The 22,725-nt window shown below is 43.3% G+C and overlaps 1 protein-coding gene across 1 annotated transcript in view; it reads right to left on the bottom strand.

Moving 5' to 3' along the window:
• Positions 1-704: 704 nt before the first annotated feature.
• TOGARAM2 (TOG array regulator of axonemal microtubules 2) overlaps positions 705-22,725 on the bottom strand; it is a 95,279-nt gene continuing 73,258 nt past the window's right edge. Inside the window, exons 12-20 of the mRNA XM_084624165.1 lie at positions 21,769-21,874; positions 18,848-19,083; positions 17,494-17,652; positions 16,362-16,479; positions 15,357-15,460; positions 14,367-14,565; positions 12,792-13,008; positions 3,666-3,752; positions 705-1,167 (exon numbers count right to left, since the gene is read on the bottom strand). Of these exons, the coding sequence (XP_084480291.1) occupies positions 917-1,167; positions 3,666-3,752; positions 12,792-13,008; positions 14,367-14,565; positions 15,357-15,460; positions 16,362-16,479; positions 17,494-17,652; positions 18,848-19,083; positions 21,769-21,874 (1,477 nt within the window). The 3' untranslated portion in view covers positions 705-916. The remainder of the gene's footprint in view (positions 1,168-3,665; positions 3,753-12,791; positions 13,009-14,366; positions 14,566-15,356; positions 15,461-16,361; positions 16,480-17,493; positions 17,653-18,847; positions 19,084-21,768; positions 21,875-22,725) is intronic.

Here is a 22,725-nt window from a genome sequence, read left to right as displayed (position 1 = left end):
GTGTCTCACTCTGCCTGTGTTCAGGGTCCCATATATCTCCTCCTTTCTTTCCCTCTGCCTTTCAAGGTTGTGTGAATGTGTGTAGGAGTGCTCAATTTTTCAGATCTGGATATACACCCGGGTCACTTTTTCTGCTTCCAGAGCCCCACCTCTCTCTCTCTCCTTTACCCCCTTTCCACAAGCTTATTGGTATGTCTATACTATGGCTAAGAGCGAGCCTCTCAGCCCAGGTAGGCAAACTCATGCTAGTGACACTCTAACAAGTGTGTTAAAAATAGAAGTGTTGACATTGTGGCTTGGGTAGCAGCTTGGACTCTCAAGCCTAGAGGGACAGGTAGGCTTCAGATCCCAAGCTCCAGCCTGAGCTGCAAGGTCCACACTGTTATTTTTAGCATGCTAGCTTGAGCCCCACTAGTGCAAATCTCCCAGCTCCAATGTAGACATACCCTTTGTGTCCTAGGGGCAGCATAGTTCTCTCTTCCTCACTCAATTTATTTTCTCAGCCTGCAGTATTTGCCTCTCACTCTTGCTTCTGGGGCCCACTCATCCACCCCCCCTCCACCCCACCCCCCCATGTCTAAGGCCCATCTCTGCCTTCCTAAATGTGCCTGTGTATAAATACATTATTTTCTTTTTTACACAATTACAAATCACAACATTTATACATAATTCTTGTTTTTAAAAAATCTATGTAAAACCTCTCAGGAACAAAAGTTCAGGAAATAAAACCTTATAAAAATACATGATTTGTTTAATTCTACTGCAAAATATACTATATACATCTGGATCTATAAACTTATTCCTTTCTCCAAAAACACATAGAATAAAATCATTGCCAGTATAATGTCCACCACTTCATTTATCCACCCCATCAAGTGCCACACTGTAAACTGTCCTGAAGGCTACTGGGCCTCCTTCACTGGAGTTCTAAAAGGTCCCGGAGGGATTTTATTGCATGTTGTGGTTGGCTGGAAGCATGATCCTCTAGGCTGCGTCCCATCTCTTTGTACAGGCTTTTAGCAAGCTTGCAGACCACAGTCCTGACATTCCCACTCCTACCAGGTAACACCCCATTTCCGATCATGTTGTTCAAGAAATACCAGAGAACAGGCAGGGTGTGACGTTCCACAGCCTGGGGTTTCCGAGGGTATACAGAAGCTACAAGCGCTGCAGGACAGAAGATAAAGCATCTTAACAATCAAGGTGGAAGCCCATCTTTATTTTTAGTTCCTCAAATCTATTTCTGAGTTCTGTCTGGAATCTGAATGCAAACGGTAAAATTCTCTATAAGCAAACTGAAATGATATTATCCATTAAATAGAACTATTGACCTCAAATTACCTTAATTTCTCCAAATCAGAGGCCTCATTCTTAACATGACAGCCCTAAAGAAGTAATTAATATAATTCTTGTAAACTGTTGGACAGATGAACCTTTGATAACATATGATAGAAGTGTCAAATTTCTATTTCCAGTAATCAGCTGTCTAAAATAGCTGTACCAAATTTCAAGATTATAGTTCAAAAGGGCACTTGTATGGTTGAACTCCAATAAGAGACACTGTTGACCTTTTGGTGAACTCTGATGAAAAAACAAAGGTCTAATTTGGAGTTTCCTTGTGCTCAGTGGCCCATAATGAATGTCTGCTCTAAACTTCAAAATTCTAGCCTACAGGGGACTAAAATCTGATCAGAAAGATGGATGATCTATTGGTGCTTCTGATGGGAAGGTCTAATTTGAGATTTTTCTTGTACTTAGTGACTCATAATGAATGACTGTTCCAAATTTCAAGATGTTTAGCTATCTAAGGTACTAATATAGCCACCATGATCACAGTGTCTGGGTGCCTGATAATCTTTAATAGGTTTATCCCCACAACACACCTGTGATGTAGGAAAGTACTATTATACCCATTTTACAGAGAGGAAACTGAGGCACAGATAGAGCATAAGTGACTTGCCCCAGATCACACAAAGGTTGTAGTGGAACAGGGAATTAAACCCAGGTCTTCCAAATGCAAGGATAAAACCCTAACCACTAGACAATTTTCTTTTAACCCTTCCTGAGATGAGATTTCAATTTACTTTCCGAATTGGATAGATGGCAACATTAAAAACAAACAAAAACCTGACACTACCTGGCATCTTTGCTGGCAGTTTCCACAGAGAGGCCAAGAACTGATATGACCTGGAGACTGAATTCTCATCAGTCTGATAGAGGTAAATTGAGGCATATTATCTGGTGATAGTGTGAGGGAAGCATACATTGCTATTCTGTGGTTAAAGCGATTTCATATTCCCAGCATCATAAGTCTGGCACCTTTCACCAGCATAAAAATTCACTTTTTAAAAAAATCAGCCTTAAATAATACTTAAACAACTGTAATAAATCAGCAAAGGGTTACAGTCCCTCATTAAACAAGAGATAATTAGAGCACAGATGCTATTAAATATAGTGGCCACCATGGAGTTTAGAAAAGAGAACTGCCTGTTCCCAATAAATCCCAGAGGGAACATCTGCTCTTTCTAAACTGGCCCCAATTTATATTTAAATGCTTTATTTGCAAAAAGAGATTAAATTGCTGTAGAATTCAATTCTGTGTGTAGAGAGATTTACTTTATGCAAATTACCTTTAAAGGCCCTGTTAGGTTTGCCATGGATATGGATGCCCTTAAGAGAGTCGTAATGAACAAGCAAACCGTATTAAACCTTGGATTAAAAGAAGCTGGAATAATTAACAGTAGATTGACCCCTAATTAAAGCAAGGCTATAATTAAGCTGCTTTCAGTGTATGTTGAGAAGATCAATTTTACCATTTCTTGGCTGCCACTGGACATAAGCTGTGACTATAGGTCAAGAAATAGCAGCATTATTAGCTTGTAGGATTCAGCTGATGTGGAAATAAAACTATACTTACACACATTGAAATAATGGAAATGCAATGTCATGCTTCTGGGTAGAAGCCGATAGCCTGCAGGGTCAGGAAGGAATTGCCTGCTCACACCTCCAGCAAGGTACATCCTTGCAACAACCATTATTCACATGAACAGTCTGCACTCATGCTGGTAGTCCCAGCTTTTGTGGGATCTAGCCCAAAATGTTTGCCACAAGAGAACTCCTCCCCCAGAGCTCTTTGTGAGAAAGGCAAAACAGACTCCGAGAATAGCAAAATATCAGTGACTACAAAATGTTCCATAGCTGGGTGTGGGTGTTCGTAGACTGTCAGGGATAGACATTTGCCTAAGGAAGCAGCAGCTGTGGGCCTAGCTGTGATCTGACACTGCTGCCCTTTCAAAAACATTCAGGAGGCAGCCGGAATATTTTTAGTTTCTCTTTCTTAGGAGAGAATTTTGAGACCTCCCATCAATGATTCATAACTAGACTCTGAAAGCCCAATGCTCCACTGCCTTGCATCTTGTACAGTCATTTACACCTGTGCAAAGCATATGTGATACATGACCAGATCAGAGCAGGAGCATTTTACAAGCACTTTACACAGGTGTAATTGACTGCACAGGAACAGACCCAGTGCCCCCTGCTGTTCCACGGGCTATAGCTTTGTTAATGCATAGGGATTTCCTCACATCTGTCATTTCCCAAGAGTCTTTTTTGAGTTTAATCCAAATGAACCATGAAAAGTCCAGTTCAGCAGAGCGATTTGTTACCTGACAGGTGTTCCGTGATGTCCTGCATGGCTCGACCACTGATGAAATGCACTCTGCTGGCAAATACTTGTAAAAGCAATGCATTATCTGAAAGGGACAGAGAGACATTCATGATCCTTGTTTCCTCTTTCTTGTAAGCAAAGAAAATATTTGCACCTTCTAAAATACAGCAAATTTAAGAGAATATGGGGGACATTTAATCTTCTCTTGATGTTAACGTGGGATGGTTTCAAATTCAGAACAAAAGATCCTGATCCCACATCAGCATGTGTGAAATTCACCAGTGTGTAGAGTGCTAGCACAACTCCAACCCCCTACAGCTAAATCAGTCCCTCACAGTTTAAATGGGATGTAAGTGGCACATAGGCCTCCTGTTGTATTTCTGCAGAGAGGTAACTTTTACACTCAGTGAACATCTGTGCAAATTTAAAATCAGTTCCTCCTTCACTTACCTGCCAAGAGCTCATCACAAGATTCTGTGTTGTCTCTGCAAGAACAAATTATCTGATCACCACCGACATCTGCAACTGTCTTAGGTGCTTGTGATATCAAGAGCCATTGCAGAAAGAGAGAAAAAAAGACCCCATAACTCAGATCTTGGCAGGAAGGTTAAAAGAACTGATTTCCCAATATTTGGTTGTCAAATGTGTTTTTAATTCTTTATCCACAGCTTGTGATTGATGTAGAATCCTGGCTGTTGTTTTAAAACTATTGCACAAAGTGACCTACAATAGTTAGTTCTGCCAAGCTAGGCAGAATTGTTTTTGAATGGTAGCATTTGGATGAGCTACCTCGATGGAATATCTAGATGCCATAGAAAGTGAGGCGGATAGGTCGGTAGGTAACATGTTTCCTTCTGTATCAGCACTGAGTAGGGTGACCAGACATCAAGTGTGAAAAATCGGGACGGGGTGCGGGGTAATAGGAGCTTATTTAAGAAAAAGACCCCAAAATCAGGACAGCCCCTATAAAATCGGGAAAGCTGGTCACCCTAGCACTGAGTAGGGTGATCAGATGTCCCAATTTTATAGGGACAGTCCCGATTTTTTGGGGCCTTGTCTTATATAGGTGCCTATTACTCCCCACCCTGTCCTGATTTTTCACACTTGCTGTCTGGCCACCCTAGCACTGAGCCAAAGCCCCAACATAGTTTTAAGGGCACAGTATTGTTTAGGTGCCATCTTTTGTATGAGACATAACACCGCGGTCATTAATGATCACTCTGTACTTTTTGCAAGCAGACAGTTGGGGTAATTGGCACTGGAGCTCTGGCTAAATTCCAACACTGGTAATTATATTTTGTCCATCAAAAATTCCAAATAGATGCTTCACTTCCAGCCCTAAACTGTTGTGTGTTATTGATATGTGCTGTTAAATAGTTGCGACGTTCCACTCAGAGACGTTTACATGTCAGTTGCTGCTTTGAAACAATTGCTTTGAAATCCTGATGTGAAAGGTGTTCTAGCATTGCAAAATATTAGTTATTAGTTTTGATCTCAATAAAGCTTTTCCATTCACCATTAAAACTATTGTTGGGACCCCTTCATTTTGTAAGGTGCTCAGTATACAGGCAATGCTCTCTTTTGAATTAAAAATTTGGAACAGGCTGTATATTTTGAAACAGTGCAAGCTTGCAAGAGTCAACAACCAATTTATACAAGCTTTACCTCAGAACTGTCTGCAGCACAGGGCACCTTTAAATGGAGGCTGGGAGTGAGAAAGCAATGCAGTAGGTGATGCTATTTTCAGTAACTCAGCTTTGACTCTGTCCAATAAATACTAGATTGGTTTACTGGTTGCAAGACCGGCAGCTCAGTGTTAGCCACAGTAGTAAACACAATGAGATGAATCCTTTGCATTCTCATGTCATTTTCAGTACAGCAGTGCCAGCCTCCTTAGAAGGAATCTCCCTTGGACACCTGGTGTTATATCATTAACACGATGCTTATTAGTACTCTTTGGTATAATGAGGAGTCCTTCCCTGTGATTTATCTTGGCAGAAGGGCTCAAGGCGCTATATAAAGCATAGTAAAAATGACTTAAAACGCATTTACAAATATAAAAGCCTCCCTGTAAAAGCTTAACAAGTAAAACCAGCCAAGGGGTTTAAAAAAAATCATAGGTATATACTGGACTTTCCACACCAGATCAGACCAGTGGTCCATCTAGAATGAGGTTTTCAAAGGCACAGAGAAGAGTTAGGCTCCCAACTCCCATTGACCTCCTATGGGAATTAGTCACCTGTCATTTGTGCCTTTGAAATTCTCCCCCAGTCCAATGTCCTGTAACAAAGTGAAATAAGCCCAAATCAATGTTAGCCACTCAAACCGATTTAAGTGTCCACACCAAGGAATTGTCCCAGTTTGACTCCATCGATTTAGAACCCGATTTAGTTAAATCAGGGCATTCTGGTGTGTAGAAAGGCCCTCGGTTGCCCACCTGTAAAATGAAGATAATGATACTCCCTTTCTCTCACCGTTTGTCTGTCTTGTCTATTTATACTGTAAGCTTTTTGGGACAGGGACTGTCTCTAGCTATGTTTGCACAGCACCTAATACAACGGGGCCCTGAGTTCATCTGGAGCATATCTAAGCACTATCGGAATGCATGTATAAGGAAAAACAGTCTCTTGGTTACAGGACAAAGTGGGGATCAAATTAAAAAACAAACACAAAAAAAAATCCTCTGGAATAGAAAGGTTTAAAGTGTTGTAAAAGTGGGGAGAGATGGACGCCAGGGAAGATCAAATTCCATTTTCTAGGCCCCATCACCATAAAGACCTGATTAGCCCCCAACCTATCATGCTGGGTCCTTAAATGGTGATGAATGTTGTGTTCTGTTCACTGATAATAGACAGGAAAAGGTACAGGGCCATTTATGGCCTTCAGACAAAAACTGGGGACTCTCCAAGCTAGATGTCAAAGTAAAGGTAGATAAATGGTGCTGGGGATTATTCAGAGCCAATTCAGTTTGTTTCCAGGTGGATTTTTGGTCTCAAGAGCAATGATTTTACGATAGGCAACTGAGCAATTTTGTAAGCACTTTGCATTGCTACCAGGATCATCAAAGGTGGTAGATGGGAAAATCCTGTCTAAAATTCATATTTTGATGCCTGTGAACAACCAGAGTTTCCCAACTGCATCTAGGGTCCAAGATATAGGAGTTAGCAGCGTGATTGGGGCATGCACACAACTTACCTCCTGTAGGCTACGAAAGTTGTAAAGCATGATTTTTTAACTGTGAAGATGACAATATTTAAAGACAAGGGGCCTGATTCACCCTACAGGGTTTGCCACCACAATCCCAATTAGGGCTGTCGATTAATTGCAGTTAACTCACGCGATTAACTAGAAAAATTAATTGCGATTAAAAATATTAATTGCAATTAATCACTGTTTTAATTGCCCTGTTAAACACTAGAATACCAATTGAAATATATTAATATTTTGGATGTTTTTCTACATTTTCATATATATTGTATTCTGTGTTATAATTGAAATCAAAGTGTATATTATTTTTGATTGGTTTCAGAGTAACAGCCGTGTTAGTCTGTATTCGCAAAAAGAAAAGGAGGACTTGTGGCACCTTAGAGACTAACCAGTTTATTTGAGCATAAGCTTTCGTGAGCTACAGCTCACTTCATCGGATCTTCAATGGAGCTTCATCCGATGAAGTGAGCTGTAGCTCACGAAAGCTTATGCTCAAATAAATTGGTTAGTCTCTAAGGTGCCACAAGTACTCCTTTTCTTTTTGATTATCATTTTTACAGTGCAAATATTTGTAATCAAAAAAACATTTTTCAATTCAGCTCATACAAATACTGTAGTGCAATCTCTTTGTCGTGAAAGTGCAACCTACAAATGTAGATTTTTTTTGTTACATAAATGCACTCAAGAAACAAAACAATGTAAAACTTTTGAGCCTACAAGTCCATTCAGTCCTACTTCTTGTTCAGCCAATTGCTAAGATAAACAAGTTTGTTTACATTTACAGGCGATAATGCTGCTCGTTTCTTGTTTACAATGTCACCTGAAAGTGAGAACAGGCATTTGCATGGCACTTTTGTAGCTGGCACTTAAAGGTATGTAGGTGACAGCTATGCTAAACATTCGTATGCCCCTCATGCTTCGGCCACCATTCCAGAGGACATGTTTCCATGCTAATGATGCTCGTTAAAAAATAATGCATTAAATTAAATTTGTGACTGAACTCCTTGGGAGAGAATTATATGTCCCCTGCTCTGTTATACCTGCATTCTGCCATATATTTCATATTATAGCAGTCTCGGATTATGGTCCAAGTACATGTTGTTCATTTTAAGAACACTTTCATTGCAGATTTCACAAAACGCAAAGAAGGTACCAATGTGAGATTTCTAAAGATAGCTCCAGCACTCGACCCAAGGTTTAAGACTCTGAAGTGCCTTCCAATATCTAAAGGGATGAGGTGTGGAGCATGCTTTCAGAAGTCTTAAGAGACCAACACTCTGATGCAGAAACTACAGAACCTGAACCACCAAAAAAGAAAATCAACCTTCTGCTGGTGGCATCTGACTCAGATAATGAAAATGAACATGTGTCGGTCCACACTGCTTTGGATTGTTATAGAGCAGAACCCATCACCAGCATGGACGCATGTAGCCTGGAATGGTGTTTGAAGCATAAAGTGACATATGAATCTTTAGTACATCTGGCATGTAAATATCTTGCAACGCTGGCTACAACAGTGCCATGTGAACGCCTGTTCTCGCTTTCAGGTGACATGGTAAACAAGAAGCGGGCAGCATTATCTCCTGTAAATGTAAACAAACTTTTGTCTGAGCGACTGGCTGAACAAGAAGTAGGACTGAGTGGACTTGCAGGCTCTAAAATTTTACATTATCTTATTTTTGAATGCAGGTTTTTTGTAAATAATTCTAAATTTGTAAGTTCAACTTTTGTGATAAAGAGATTGCGCTACTGTACTTATATTAGGTGAATTGAAAAATACTATTTCTTTTGTTTTTTTACAATACAAATACTTGTAATTAAAAATATACATAAAGTGAACATTGTACGCTTTGTATTCTGTATCGTAGTTGAAATCAATACATTTTCAAATGTAAATTAAAAAAATTAATCACAATTAATTTTTTTAATTGTTTGACAGCCCTAATCCCAATCAAAACCCCGATCCTTGAATTTTGGGGTGTATAAGATTCAGTTCCGGATCTGAATTTTGCAAATAGCTCATATCTTTATGATGGGCAGAACCGAAACCCTGGATCTAAAATACTAAAAACTTTGCAGCTTGAACCCATCTCTAGTTGAAACCTACATGAACATAGACAAATGTGTATTGCACAGCTCCAGTACTGACACTTGCCAGTGCTTACAGGTTATAGTGTTGCATTTAAGACATAGCCTGGGGTGCACGGGGGGAGAGGAGAAGCTCCTAGAGACAACATGCTTAAACTTGACACAAGACCAACAGGGATCATGGCTGCTGGATACCGCAATACAAGGGTGAGGTATATGCTCACCTCAATTCTGCTGGCTGGTGTGGAGAGGGGGTCTAGGTCCACCACCTACTGTGGAGAGCCCAGAACACAGTGGTGCTGACCTCACACAATTCTCTCTGCTTTACACTCAGACACAATCTTGTCCTTATGGTTTAAAAACAATTTCCATGCACAAAGGAACAGCGACAGGCAAGCAGTGAGCAAATCCTAATAGCTATACAAGAGCTCTGGATCGCTGGTGCAAAGAGAGTTAATAATTCCATTCTAAGGCCTGCCTCTTGAACATGCTAAATATTTCAGGCATATTCACCCAGTGCAGTATTTCTATAGCTGAAATAAATCTGTATGGCAAGGGAATTTACAACAGGCCTTGGTTATGTAGTTATTGGCAATAGTAATCTCGCCCTATACAGAACAACATTTGGAACAAGCCATCATTTAGGTCTGAATTTATACTTGTTTGTTCTAGTAAGGAACTTGGCAAATCATAAATTTCAGATTAAAAAAAGAAGAGAAAGGGTTGAAGATATTTATGAACTGAAGAGAGGAGAAGGAACCAGTCAAGGCCCATAATTTAGGGCTTCCTAGGAGGCGGTGCAGCAGAATCTCTGCTGGGTCAAGGTCCCCTTCACATCAACATCAAAGCAACTTGCCTGGGAAGCCAAGATGGGCCAGAAATAACCTCAAAATCCATGCACCCCTTTGTCCCTACACTCTAGGGATGTTCAGTACCAGGTTTTACTGCTCAACCCCATTTTTATAACAAACCAAACTAAGAGTCCAGATCCAATTAATTCTAACATGTTGGGGAAATTTGGATGCAGATTCAAACTTTGCCACTCTGACCTTTTTCTTCTAGGAAGCTGGTGACTAAATACCTTTGAGGATCTGTGCCTAAGGGCCTCATTTTTAGAAGAGCTGAGCACCCATCACTCCAGTTGAAGTCAATGGAAAATATGGGTGCTTAGCACCTCTGAACATCACCTAGTGAGTGATTTGCAAACCTAGCTCACTCAAACTGCAGTCCACCAAGGTGTGAAGATGAGTCCTGTACAGGGTATAAGACTGTGCCTCTGCAGAAGGAAAACAGCTTGATTTTTAATGTATAAAACTCTTAGTGACCCTCATTACAAGGGGCATCCCTCATTTCAGACCCAAACTCGTCTCTTATCACACACACATCTGCTCTGATCTCATATTTTATTTATTTTCATGTGAGAATTTAGTGCTGGTAATAATATGCCATAGTGACAAACTTGGAGACTGAAAGCCTCTGTTGACAGAACAGGCACAACAAAAACAGTGCTAGCACAAACGTCATCCCAACCTACCCCCATCCACTGGCAAGGTGTCTCAACCCTAACCCAGATGGTTGAGAGGGTAATTCAGTCTCTATGGCCCATTCAGTCTATGAGGGGTACTCTTATTGTAGTAAATCCTCCTGCTTCAGAGAGGGTAGCTCAAGTCAATGGAAGAATTCTTCTGTTGACCTAGCACGGTTTACATGGGGATTCAGGTCTGCTTAACTACAAGCAGGTCTACTCTACACTTGACAAGATCCACGTCCATAACAGGCAGTAGCTATGTCAGTAGGAGAAACTCTCCTGTCGACCTAGCACTGTCTACACCGGGGGTTAGGTCAGTATAACTGCGTTGCTCAGGGGTGTGGATTTTTCACATCCCTGAGCGACAAAGCTGGGTCAATCTAATTTTCTAGTGTACACCAGCTCTCAGTCTTAACCCTCCCTAATGAAATTACCAGCAGTGAAGCCAAATGTGATGTAAACACCTATCCACTGGCAAATGGGTTAGACTGGCCAAATCAGTCCAGACAATCAGGCAGCCATCTGACAGTAACAACTTTCACTCACTACTGACTCAGGCTTGACTTGAACTAGTATCCTAGAGGCAAAAACTCCATATCCCATCCCCAACAGATATCCAGACCTCCATGCTCACATTTATTGTTGTGAATAATTAATATCAGGAAACACTGACTTATAAAACCGAGATGAGAGAAAATATTAGCTGAGAGGGTGAAAAGTTAATCTCACAGCATTTTAAAACATTATTCCATATTACTGTTTTTCCTTTTGTTCCTCCTTCATTTTGGGTTTTCATCCCAAAATTAGGACCATGGCAGATTGAGAACTGTGGTGGGTGGGAGACAGCATGAGATGGATGTTTGTGTTTGTCTAAGATGAACATACTGGCTGCGCATCTGAGATCAGTTGTGAGAGGGAGAGTGCAAGAGAATGAGTCCCAATGCATGGCCCAAAAACTCAACACTCAGAGGTTAATATGTAGAACAACAACGACACCAATTTACATGTATATAGGGTGAGGGCTTTATTCGTGTACAGGGATCTCACAGCACTTTCCAAGCTACGGGGCACGTTGTGGCTTTAAGAGTGCTGTAAGGGGCAGTGTGGAGGTGCACCACCCCAGCAGGAGCACCTGGAGGAAATGAAAGTGAGGCAGGTGCAATATCGCTGGGAATGCTAGAGCAACTTCGGAAGTTGTAAAGTGCACTCTGCATCCCGTGCAATAGGCCAGCTTAACTAACTGGTGGGGAAGGGGCTTGTGTCATGGCCTCACGTCCTGCCCATCCCGTTTTGGGTTTCTAGCACTGCTGATTACACTAGAGACCTCTGGTCTTTGCACTTGAAGAGGGGGCTTGTGCTTGGACCCTGTACAGATGCACAAAAGATGCACCCCACTCTTGTACACACATGCAGGACCAGGCACAATCTGTGCCAGGCATCCATCACCTGATCTCTGTGTACTGTGCTGGCTTGCTGCAAAATACAGTAACATGTCAAACTCAAGATCTCAGTCCTGATCTTTAACTCAATGGTGTGGGCCTAGGACACCTTAAAAGAGCATATAAAATTCTGGGAGAAGGACCCCACTCCAGGACTCCCACCCTCAGGTACAGCTGAACTGTCCACTGCAAGGGGAAAGCTCACCAGTACAGAGGATGGAGCTTTTCCAGGGCCTGCTCCAAGACAGTGGAACAAAGTCAGGCAGAAACTAAGAATCACCACAAACCACACCATCTTCCACTCCAAGCACAAGACATACTTCTCTGATCTTGCCTGAGGTAATATAGACATAGCACAGCAGACATGTAATACATTACATGAAATAAAAATAAAAATCCCTATACAATTTCTCACTGGGGAGAAGGAAAGAAGCAGACATGATAGATGTTAGTCATATCACTTCATGCACTTCTGGAAAGAGCTCAGATGTTATGATTGTGAGTGTGGTTTATGGTTGTGAGTGTGAGTATGGTTAAGAACATAAACAGAAGAGAGAAGAATCACTGAAATGCAGCCAGATGCATGTTTTTGGTGAAAAACAGCATCCATCTATAGAGCCATTTAGAAGAATTCAGTCAGGACACTTAAGCTGCTAGGCTAACGGACAGCCCTACAGCCGCTGCGCATTCTCTCAAACCAGAGTGGAGTTCATCAGCCAAGTGAGGTAATTAAGGGACTACTCTGAAATGTTTGATCTGAGGCCCAGAAGTGGCTTACTGACTCCAAGATGGAGCAACAGCAATTGTACAGGTATCACACAATGGGATACCCACGGTAGGAACAGGAAGAAGTAAATATTACCTAGATTAGCGATCATTGTGTCCAACACCTTCACTGCTGCAGTATAAATCCCAGAATTCTTAGAGTTCAAGTTATCCGTGACAACCGTCACCATGGAGACCACGACTGGGTGTAAGCCCTCTTTGAGGATAGGGATCATGGTGGCAGCTGACTCTAGCGCATGCTGGTTCACTTTCTTGTTGGAGTCCTGAAGTCTCAGGGAAAAAGTATCAAAAATCTGTTCAAAAATAAAAAAGCAAAATCAGGATGTACAGCACTGTTGGGGCTGGCAGGGAATGTAGAAACAGAGGCTTCCAGCAAGCAGAAAAAATGGGCCAGATCCTGCCAACACTTCATTCCAAGTCAGCACTTACTACTGCGAGAAGTCTCCCGGACTTCCATGCACTGCTCACAATAGTAAGCACTATGCACAGTACTGTTTGCAGAATCAGGTTCTACTTTCTTTAATAGCTTCTCATTTTCCAATGTGTTAGGGAAAGGGGATTTGGGGTGGGGTTGGCTGGGAGGGATAAAATACTTATCTCTCCTCAATAAAGTTCAGAAATCCTTTTACTGAAGGGAGCCAGCCAACCTCTTTAAGGTCCCCACATATGCCTTTCTTTGAGTCATTTCAGTGCTTGGGTAGAAGAATCACAATTACCAGTTAACAGCAGCATTTGGGAAGACAGCTGAGGCAAATTGGGGGTAGCTTTGGCTTTACCAAACTAGGATTGGTTCTGATCCAAGTCTCGTTTTATCCAACCCTCACAAAACCTGGGGTTGGTGGAGTGCAGGGGTCTGAGAAGTGGTTCAGGGTCTGATCAGTCTCTCTAACAGGCTGGCCTCCCAGGTGTAATGCATCATGCACTCCTCATTAGAGCAGATTCTGACTCCCTGTCCTGCTGCCACCACATGCTCAGGCAGTGATCCCTGGGACAGAGAGCAGCAGCAGCTCCCTGTGGGGGTGGTAGAAGAGGAGAGGAGACCCTCCTCTTCCAGCTCTGAGCCCCGTGCCCCTTCCCTTCAAGAGGCAGAGAGAGGGTCCCAGTATGGGAGCCCAGGAGCTGATTGTTTTTTTCAGGTAGAGGAGAGGTGAGGAGGAAGTGATCAGGCTGAGCCACTACATTATCCACCGAAGAGGAAGGGAGGGCACAAAGCTGGAGGTGGGCTCTTCATGGCTAGGAGGTCCCACACCCATCTCCCAGCCCTCTCTTACGAAAAAATATAGCAGCCCACCCTACTCCTTCCAACCTCCCCACTCGGCTCCTGGAAAACAGTGAGCAGCTCTGGACAGCTGGGCTCCCTCTCACTGGCTCTTTGGAGGGGAGGAGAAGGCAGAAAGCAGCAGGGCCATAAGCAGCAGCAGCTGCAAAGACCTTCTTGGGGGCAGCAGCAGTGGAACCTTGCAGAAAGATAGGGCCAGGCTTAAATTAACTGTATTGGAGGCAGGGGCTGAATTAACTGTATTGAGTAAGGGTGTGCCAGCCTTGCCTGAATTAATTGGATGGAGAGTGAATTGGATTGGAATTGATTGTACTGGGGGCAGCCTGGGCAGGGTACATGGGGAAAGGGAACAAGAGAAAAGGCTCTTGAGACCTGGACGATGTTTGCGGAGACAAACTGGGGGTTGTTCCTGCAGTGCTCCACCAGCAGCATCACTCCCTCCATTCGTGTCTGAAACTCCTTGGCCATCAGGAGTTTGTTCAACTCCTTGAGTTGCTCCATCGCTTCCACACTACGGAGAGATGAGCGACGAACCACCGGCTGTGCTGGTGCTAGGGTGTCTGATCTGGACCTGGTGTTGGGACAGAAAAACTAAATGTCACCTTTGGGTAACAACGTTTTCAGTATAACAATGACACACACATTCTCAGGGTGCTTCCTGCTCACTTGGTTATAGTGCGAGCCTGCTCTAATAACTCAGCCTCAGAGCTTATTATTGTTACAGGAAGCAACATCTAGTTAACATTACCTCCAGTTTATAATTAGGAAAGTGAAGCAAAGGGGGGTTTAAGTGATCTACCCAAGGCCACCCAGAGAATCAGTAGCAAAGCTGGGAACAGAAGCCAGCAGTGCTGGCTCCCAGTCCTGTGCTCAGACCGTTCCTCTCTCAGGGCTTGATACAAAGTCCACCGAGTTAATGGAAAGATTCCTATTGATTTTAATGGGCTGGGGACTAGGCCCTTATAAGTCGGGCTCATTAATTCCAGCACGTACCTGGGAAAAATTCTAAACACAATGGTGAGGCTTATGCTCTCTTTCTTCTTACCATCGTTGAACCCAGTGGAACAAATCCATTGGGTTATCAAAAGAAAAAAGACACTGGTGGCTCCACTGCCAGCCCTGGGCACAAAGGACCAAGTTCCTGTCTTGAACACTGATCCCCAGTACAGCAGGTGCGGCATTGCCACAGGACTAGCAGCAACCACCTGACTCCGGAATGTTCTCTTTGGATCTGATCCTTATAAATAGCTACAAAAAATTCAGACTAGACTAGAGATAGTTTATTGATGAATAAGGCTGAAAACTCCATCATGCACATCATCCTCAAAGATAATGAAATGGTAACAAAGAAATGTTCAGTACCCTTCATTGGAAGGCAGACTGTCCTGGGAAGTAGTCAAGCTGCTGTTCCTAGACTCCCTGCGGCCTTTGGCAGAAGGATGTTCAGATACATTGTCTTCCATCCCCTATATATATATATATATAAAAAATGCATCTATAAAAAGCGAGAGAAGATGGGAAATAATTTCTTATGACAGTCAGTGTAAACCACAGCTTAGAACCAGGATCCGTGTTCTTCAGATGGGAGTGTAGAGAATTTTATAGCCCAAACAGGGAGAAGAGCCAGAGATGCCCTGAAATCCACTGGAGACTTCACCATTGCCATCCTAATCAAGCTGAGAGACATTCAGCTGCTACAGTGATGGGCAGCAGTATAAAACCCTATGACAGTCAGTTAGATCTGGTCACATGCAAAACTAGTCACAAACTGATGCCTGCTGAAGAGCAGGAAACTCTGGGAACCGCTGGCCTACAGAATACTGGGAGAATACCACCTGAGGCATTCTTCCAACTCCTCGACAACCCTATGTTCTTCTCTAGAAGAGAAATGAATACAAAGCCCATGCTCATCAGGATGATTTTCTACTGGCTGTAGGGATTCTTGGAGCACTTTCTCGTTCCACAGCACGAGTGCAGAGCTAGTATTTTTTGACTGGAGTAGGTATGTGCTCCGATTAAGACAGCGACACATCTCTCTTATTCTAGGAAATCTTCCAGGGACATCTCCTTCCCTATCTATTAAAGAGGTTTGACACTTTCAAGAGAACTACTCCCACCCCTGCCCTCTTTTTCTTTCTAACTGTGAGGGAGACCATTTTCTTCTACTTTCTTTTCTTATTTGTGTCCATAATTCCACCTACTTTACCTCCCTCACTGCCAACTGATAAACTGGGTCAGGATCTGTAGTTCCTTTCCATGAACCAGAAGAGCCAGAGAAAGAGATAGAGAGAGAGAGGTTGTACATGATCATGTATAGGCTCTTTCAGTACATATAAACAGGAGATATACCTCCTACTAAGCACTTACTTTCTGCTTTATTGTTGCCATAACATCCCGCAAATTATGTGATGGGAGAGACTGTTTCAAATACCCATCGAATTTCGGATGAGACATCAGCACATTCAGCATCTTCCGGCCGTAAAACCTAGCATGGGGAGGGGGAGAAATTAATGAAGGAACATTTTATCTCAAAATATCACCATTTCATTTATCTATCCAGGAGGCAGATAGGGATTACAAAAAGAAACTGAAATTTTATGCTCTCCATGTTCAGTACAAGCTAGTGGCACTTTGTAAGGATTTTTAATCCCCTCAGAAGAGATATAAATAAAGAATAAGATTTACCTCAAATTGTCATGACTATACAATATGGCCTGCTGCATACAATAGGTCATGGAGCAGTAGAGCAATGTGGAAATATCCTCTCACTCTATGGAGATCTACTAAATAATTAAGGAATCTATTTTCCTTTGATGAGGATGTGTAATGGTCATAACAAGTTAGTTCCTTAAAAAGGCTTTCATTTTGCAAGAGTCTAACCTGCTTTAACAAATTATTGCAGAGGAGGGTTTTTCACGACCAAAGAGCAGCTACCATTGTGGTAGAACATGGAAACTGTTCAACAGCACACAATAGTTTAGGGTGGAAGGTGATAAATATCACAGCCAATAGAAACTGCAAGGGGACTTTAGGGAGGCAATATGCATTGATTCAATACCACCAGAATTTGACCAGGACAGTGGGTGCTAGCACTCCTAATCTTACAAAAATGCTCTGGGATCTTTCAATGACCATAAGTGGCCAGGGATTCAGTTTTACATAACACCCAAAAGATACCCAAGAAAGTCATACGTGCATATTGGAGCCAAATGAAACTGATTGGTGGACTAGTCCTATTGCATTCCTTTTGAATAAAGGATGCCTCATGCAATGTAAATGCTTGAATGGATCTTTATTACTTGATAACCCATACGAGCTGGATCCTGCACCTTTCCTTAGCCAACAATATACACGCTGGGAAGGATGCTTTCCTTATGCTTATTTTACATTGTTTTCCTTATATTTGTTTTACTTTAGTTTGCATTGTCATGGTTTGTTATTTGCCAGCTACTGATCACAAAAGGTTACTGCATCTTGGCGGTGAACGGAACATCATTACCTAGTGTCTTGATTGCAGTCCTGAGCAAGCTTCACCAGAGTCTGGACCAGTAGTTCTGTGTTGTCTCTGGTACCTGACAGAAGTTTCTCGGCCCCAATCTGTTCCATGACAGTCAATAAGTGTTCAGCGGCGCACCTTCGAACGGGGGGGTTACGATGGCTGAAGACAAGACATCAAACCAGTACATGTCTATATGGCCCTTCATCTCCAAAACCACAGGCCTCTGCCACTTGACCAAGAGAGAGCTCCTTAATTGTTGGTAGTAGCAGGTCTCTTATCCTCTCTTTGGACCCTGCTATTAGTGATCACAGTATCCATTTATAAACACAGAACCACTATGTTACAGAGGGACCACCTATAAGGATGAGAGGGGAATTAAGTCTCCATGGCACATTTGGTCCTTGGGGTTCCTGCTGAGATTAACCCAGAAAGGGAGAGGAGGTGCAATTATGCCTTTCTGACACAGATATTGGTGCACTAGCATTTAGACTTAGTTCACCATATCCAGCAGCCCATTGAATGGTCAGAGACATAAAACCACAATGAGGGACAGTGCTATAGTATATTCATCAACACAGCCTCTGCCTGGATATGCCTAGAGCATTTGGTGTTTTAATGTTTTCAGGGCTGCAGAAGGTATACAGACATGTATCTCACCAACAGTTTTAGCCAGACCTTCATTTACTGGAATGAATAGCACTTGTTTGAAAGCACCAGGTATGGTACCATCACCTTGAAGTGGTGCCAGCTTAGTGGTTCCCACAAAAGTCTGTATCTCAAGACCAAGAAAATATGCCACACTGAACTGAAGCTGGCATTTTGGTGATGCTCAGCTGTGCATTTTGAACTGAAAGTGAAGTTTTTAAAGGCAATGATGGGAGACTCTCAGGAATTGACCCTGTGTGGCAGGTCCCTGCCAAACCATGCCGTTTCTCCTGTGGGTACACTCTAGCCATACATATGTCTGGTCCCTGCTTCTCTTGTTAATAATGCCCTGATGATGTGTGGTTTGTCCCAGTGGCCCCATGATTAGCGCTCTATGGTCATTAAGCAGGAGACTTGGTTTTGGCCACACACCAGAACTGCTGTGGTCCCACCACCTGGAGAGTGGAGGGAGCACATCGCAGGGCTCTGCACTGATCTATCACATCCCCATCACCACAGCATCTGGGCAATGTTGATGGACTGTGCTAGAAGGTAGGTCATCACAATGTGGTGACCTGATAATTGGAGATGTAAATGGGTAGCGGCAGTGAAATACCACAGAGCAGAAGGAATTCCTTCTTCACCATTCTCGTTCCCCACAAAGCAAGTAGTCAGATTGCAGAGCTCAGACAAGGGAAGAGTCACATACTTTACTCCACCGGCCATGAGGGCAGCCATTGCTCGCATGGGAGTCACACTCCGCACCATGATGCCCAGGGATCGATCAGCTGCTTTCTGAATGAACTCGCTGGAATCCCCTGTCTTGTGGAGCAGGACCCGGGCAATCTCCTCAACCTCCTGGTCCATCTGCTTCTTCATGGTCCTGAAGAGCTCGCCAAGGGTGCTAATAGCAAAGCGAGACACCTTTGAGCGGAGGTTGCTAACCTGGAGGAGGAAGAGTTATGAGTAGGACACAGGAGTCAGCTTAGAAAGAAGATCCACCTGCATGTATCTAGGGGGCCAAGGGGAAACCAGATTTTTATACCACATCAAAGGTGAAATGTAGTCTATTGGTCTAAGCATATGACTGGAAGCAAAGAACTACCCCTGGCTCTGACACCAGCTCCTTCTGTGGGTTTGAGCAAATCACTTAAGGCCTGATTCAATGGAACTGCTTGTGGAGTAAGGAACATTCAGCACAACAGAAGGCAGTATTGAGCCCTTAACGTCTCTGCTTTGGTTTCTCAATCTGCATAATGGAGAAAATAATCCCTCCCTCTCTCCACCCCTTTTTCCCTCAGGCGTGTTTTGAGGATTCATTAGGATTGGTAAAGCACTTTGGAGAAATTAGCTTCATAAAGTTCTGATCTTGCAAGATGCTGAGCACCCTTAATTCCCTCTGAAGTCAGTGGGCATCCAGGTGCTCAGCATTATTGTGCATTGGGCCCCAATGACAAAGCCTTATCCCATAGACTGGAATGGATCAGCTGCTGAGAGTTCACAGCATTGTTTTTGAAAGATAGATTGGTGCTGCCCAAAGGCAGGGGATGGTCCAATGGTTCTAGCCATCTTAATAGCCTATGTTATTTCTATAAAGCAGGGGTGGCCAAACTGCGACTTGTGAGCTGCATGGGACTCTTTTATAGTTAAAGTGCGGCTCCCAGAGGCCCCTCCCCCCTCATTCTCCACCTACTAGACTTGGGCGGGGAGCTGGGGGGGGAGCTCAAAGCTTCTGCCAAAGACAACTGGTGCCAGCTGAGAGTGGGTTGGCACAGTGTAAAGGTTTGCCCCCCCCCAACAGCTTGAGTTACAGCCCCAAGGCACACACCCCTTCTTTCCTTCAACAGCCTCATCCCTTGAGCTCCCAGGTGTTAGCTCTGCATGGTGAGGCAGCGGCAAACAGTTGGGAGTTGCAGGGCAGGGCCTCTGGCTTTAGCTCCTTAGGGAGAGGCAGCAGCAAAAGCAGCAGTTCTCCCTGCAGGTCCCAGCTGTTTGTTACTGCCTCCAGCCAAGGCACAGATCCCAGCTTTCCAGATGCAGCAGCCACTGTGCATGGAGGGGCCCTGGTGGCACCATGTGACCAAATGAGGCCAGCAAACCCTGCCAAAAATTTGGGGGTGGGGGGAACATGACCCCTATGTGTCCCCCTCACACACCTCTGGCTTCTGCCCAGCAGGAAGGGGGGATCTCAGACTTCAGCCCTATGGAAAGCATCTGCTGGGGCTTCTGCCCCGCGGGGTATGCGTGCCAGGGCCCGGGGCTTTACCAGGAGCAGGGCTGAAACCCCAAGCCTGGGCAGGCGCCTCCTGCAGGGCTGAAGCTCCAAGACCCAGTAGCATGCCTCAGCTTTCAAACTTCTGAAGATTGTTGTATGCAGCTCGGAGGGTCCATTAGTTTGTGCACACCTGCTATAAAGGGTTCAATGCAAGCCCCAGAAAATGCAATTTCTGGACTGTGAAAGTAAAATCTGGGACAGGAGTGAAATGAAAGATGAACCCATATCTCTGCATATGAGCTTCTGCAAGGAAGAGAGAAAGGTACCTCTTCCTAAAGATAACATTGAGGTAAGAATCAGAGAAGAGCCTGAGCTGCAAATTATAGTCTGAACATCTGCCTCCCACATCCCTGAATTTCAAGGGGGGGAGGGGGTTTGAATCCTGCGGATCTGAACGCAGTGACCTATAAGCTCTGTAGCCCTCTAACCCCCTATTATTCAAGCCTGCTAGATCTTTGTATTGCAGACAGAAGATGGAGATTGGAGTTTACAGAAGTGAACCAACTCTCATTGTTTGTTGCAGATGGAAGAAGGTTTAGTGTGCTTGGCAAACCATACCTAGTAATAGGACAATCAGCTGTGCAGGCCACAAACAAGTGCTGAATTGGAACTTGCAGCTGCTGTTAACTCATTGAAGAGTCTAGCACAATAAAATCTCTCAATTAACTGATCAAATAAAAAGTAAAGATGTTCAGAGCAGTCATGGATGACTGCCCTGGAATCCCAAGGCTGGCTGGCTCATGGAGTCCAACACACATGCTCCAGAGCTCTAGATATGCAAGGAGATATTTGTGTCTTAAGCAGGAGGGGAAACATTTCTATGGAGCAAGGCACTAAAAACAGGCACTGGAAGGAAGAGGGAGAAAAGGTCAGCAGGGACCCCTGAGAGAGAGAGAGAGAGAGAGAGAGAGAGAGAGAGACAGAAACATGGTCTAGTGGACTGAGCATAAACCTGGGAGCCAAAATGCCAGAGTTTAATAATCCTGACTGACAATGATGCAGCCTGGTTTTGGCAAATCAGCTTTTCCATGCCTCAGTTTCCCCATTTGTACAATATATAATGGTAATACCTAATTCAAAGAGGTGACAGAGAGAGAGAGAGAGACACTGCATTCTGTTGTAGGCATAGATAGAGATAGATAGATGTTGTATATATAGATGTAGATATCTGACAGAGATCTAAAGACATAGATATAAAAATAGCTAGAGAGAGACACAGAGCAAATCATAGAACTGGAAGGGAGCTCAAGAGGACATCTAGTCCAGTTTCCTGCAAATTTATAAATAAAGATAAAACACACACACACATTTATTCTATACACTGTGTGGACATACATTTAAAACAAATTTCTTACCTCTCTGGTAACTGCCAAGGAAACATCATGAAGTCGACAAAAGAGGACTTCTGAATGGCAGATAGCCAGGCATTTGATGCTGAAAAGTCCTTTCTCCTTCAGTGACCTGAGAAGCAATTACAAAACAGACAGACACAGAAGAGACAAATCATTGGTCTCGCATAGCACTGTGCTAAACACACTTTCACACACCTGCAACCTGGGGATAGACCCTTGAACCCACACAAGTAGGACACTAAAAGCAAAGGTGCTGGATTTTTGAGAAACTCCCTATTAATTTTTTAAACTACTAATAAAAAAATGCTTTCAGAAGCCTGTGTGTGCAATTCCCCAGTGACCTAAGCCGGAGGAAGGTGTACGATTGATTTACTAGTTCCACATGATAGACTCAATCCTGGAGAAAACTAGAGATTTTCATGGCAGACTATGGATTTTCCATCTCCCTTTAGACTCAGGAGACATAACTTGCATTTTTCTTCTATAACCCCTATTAATGTTGCCAGTTTGTTTCAGGACTCAGCTCACTGAATTAACAGTGCCACCTATTGGTGAATGACAAGAAGCACAGCCTCCTCCGACAGCCGCAGCAGAAATGGGGTACATGGATTTAACTTAATAGAGAAAGCCTTCATTTTTTCTGTGTGTGGATAGGGGGGAATTGTTAAAGAAAAGAAGAAGAAAGTAGTGGAGGATTAGAGGTGAGAAGGAAAGAGAAGCAGATGAGAAAGAGAAAGTTTAAAGTAAAGGGGTTTAAAATAAAATCAAATAACTGTGTTTATACAAGCATATGCAGGGTGGCAGATTTTGACCTCAGTTACACCATTGTTAATCTGGAGTAATTCCGCTGAACTGAATGGATTCACTCTGGATTTACACTGGCGTAGCTGAGATCAGAATCTGGTTCTATAGCTTCTGAATCCATGAATGTTCTCTTAGAATCATAGAATATCAAAGTTG

Source organism: Lepidochelys olivacea (assembly GCF_965140295.1).
Source record: "Lepidochelys olivacea isolate rLepOli2 genome assembly, chromosome: 3".
Classification (NCBI taxonomy): Eukaryota; Metazoa; Chordata; order Testudines; family Cheloniidae; genus Lepidochelys; species Lepidochelys olivacea.
Note: the sequence above shows the minus strand (reverse complement) of the source record. Positions and strands in the feature narration are given on the sequence as shown.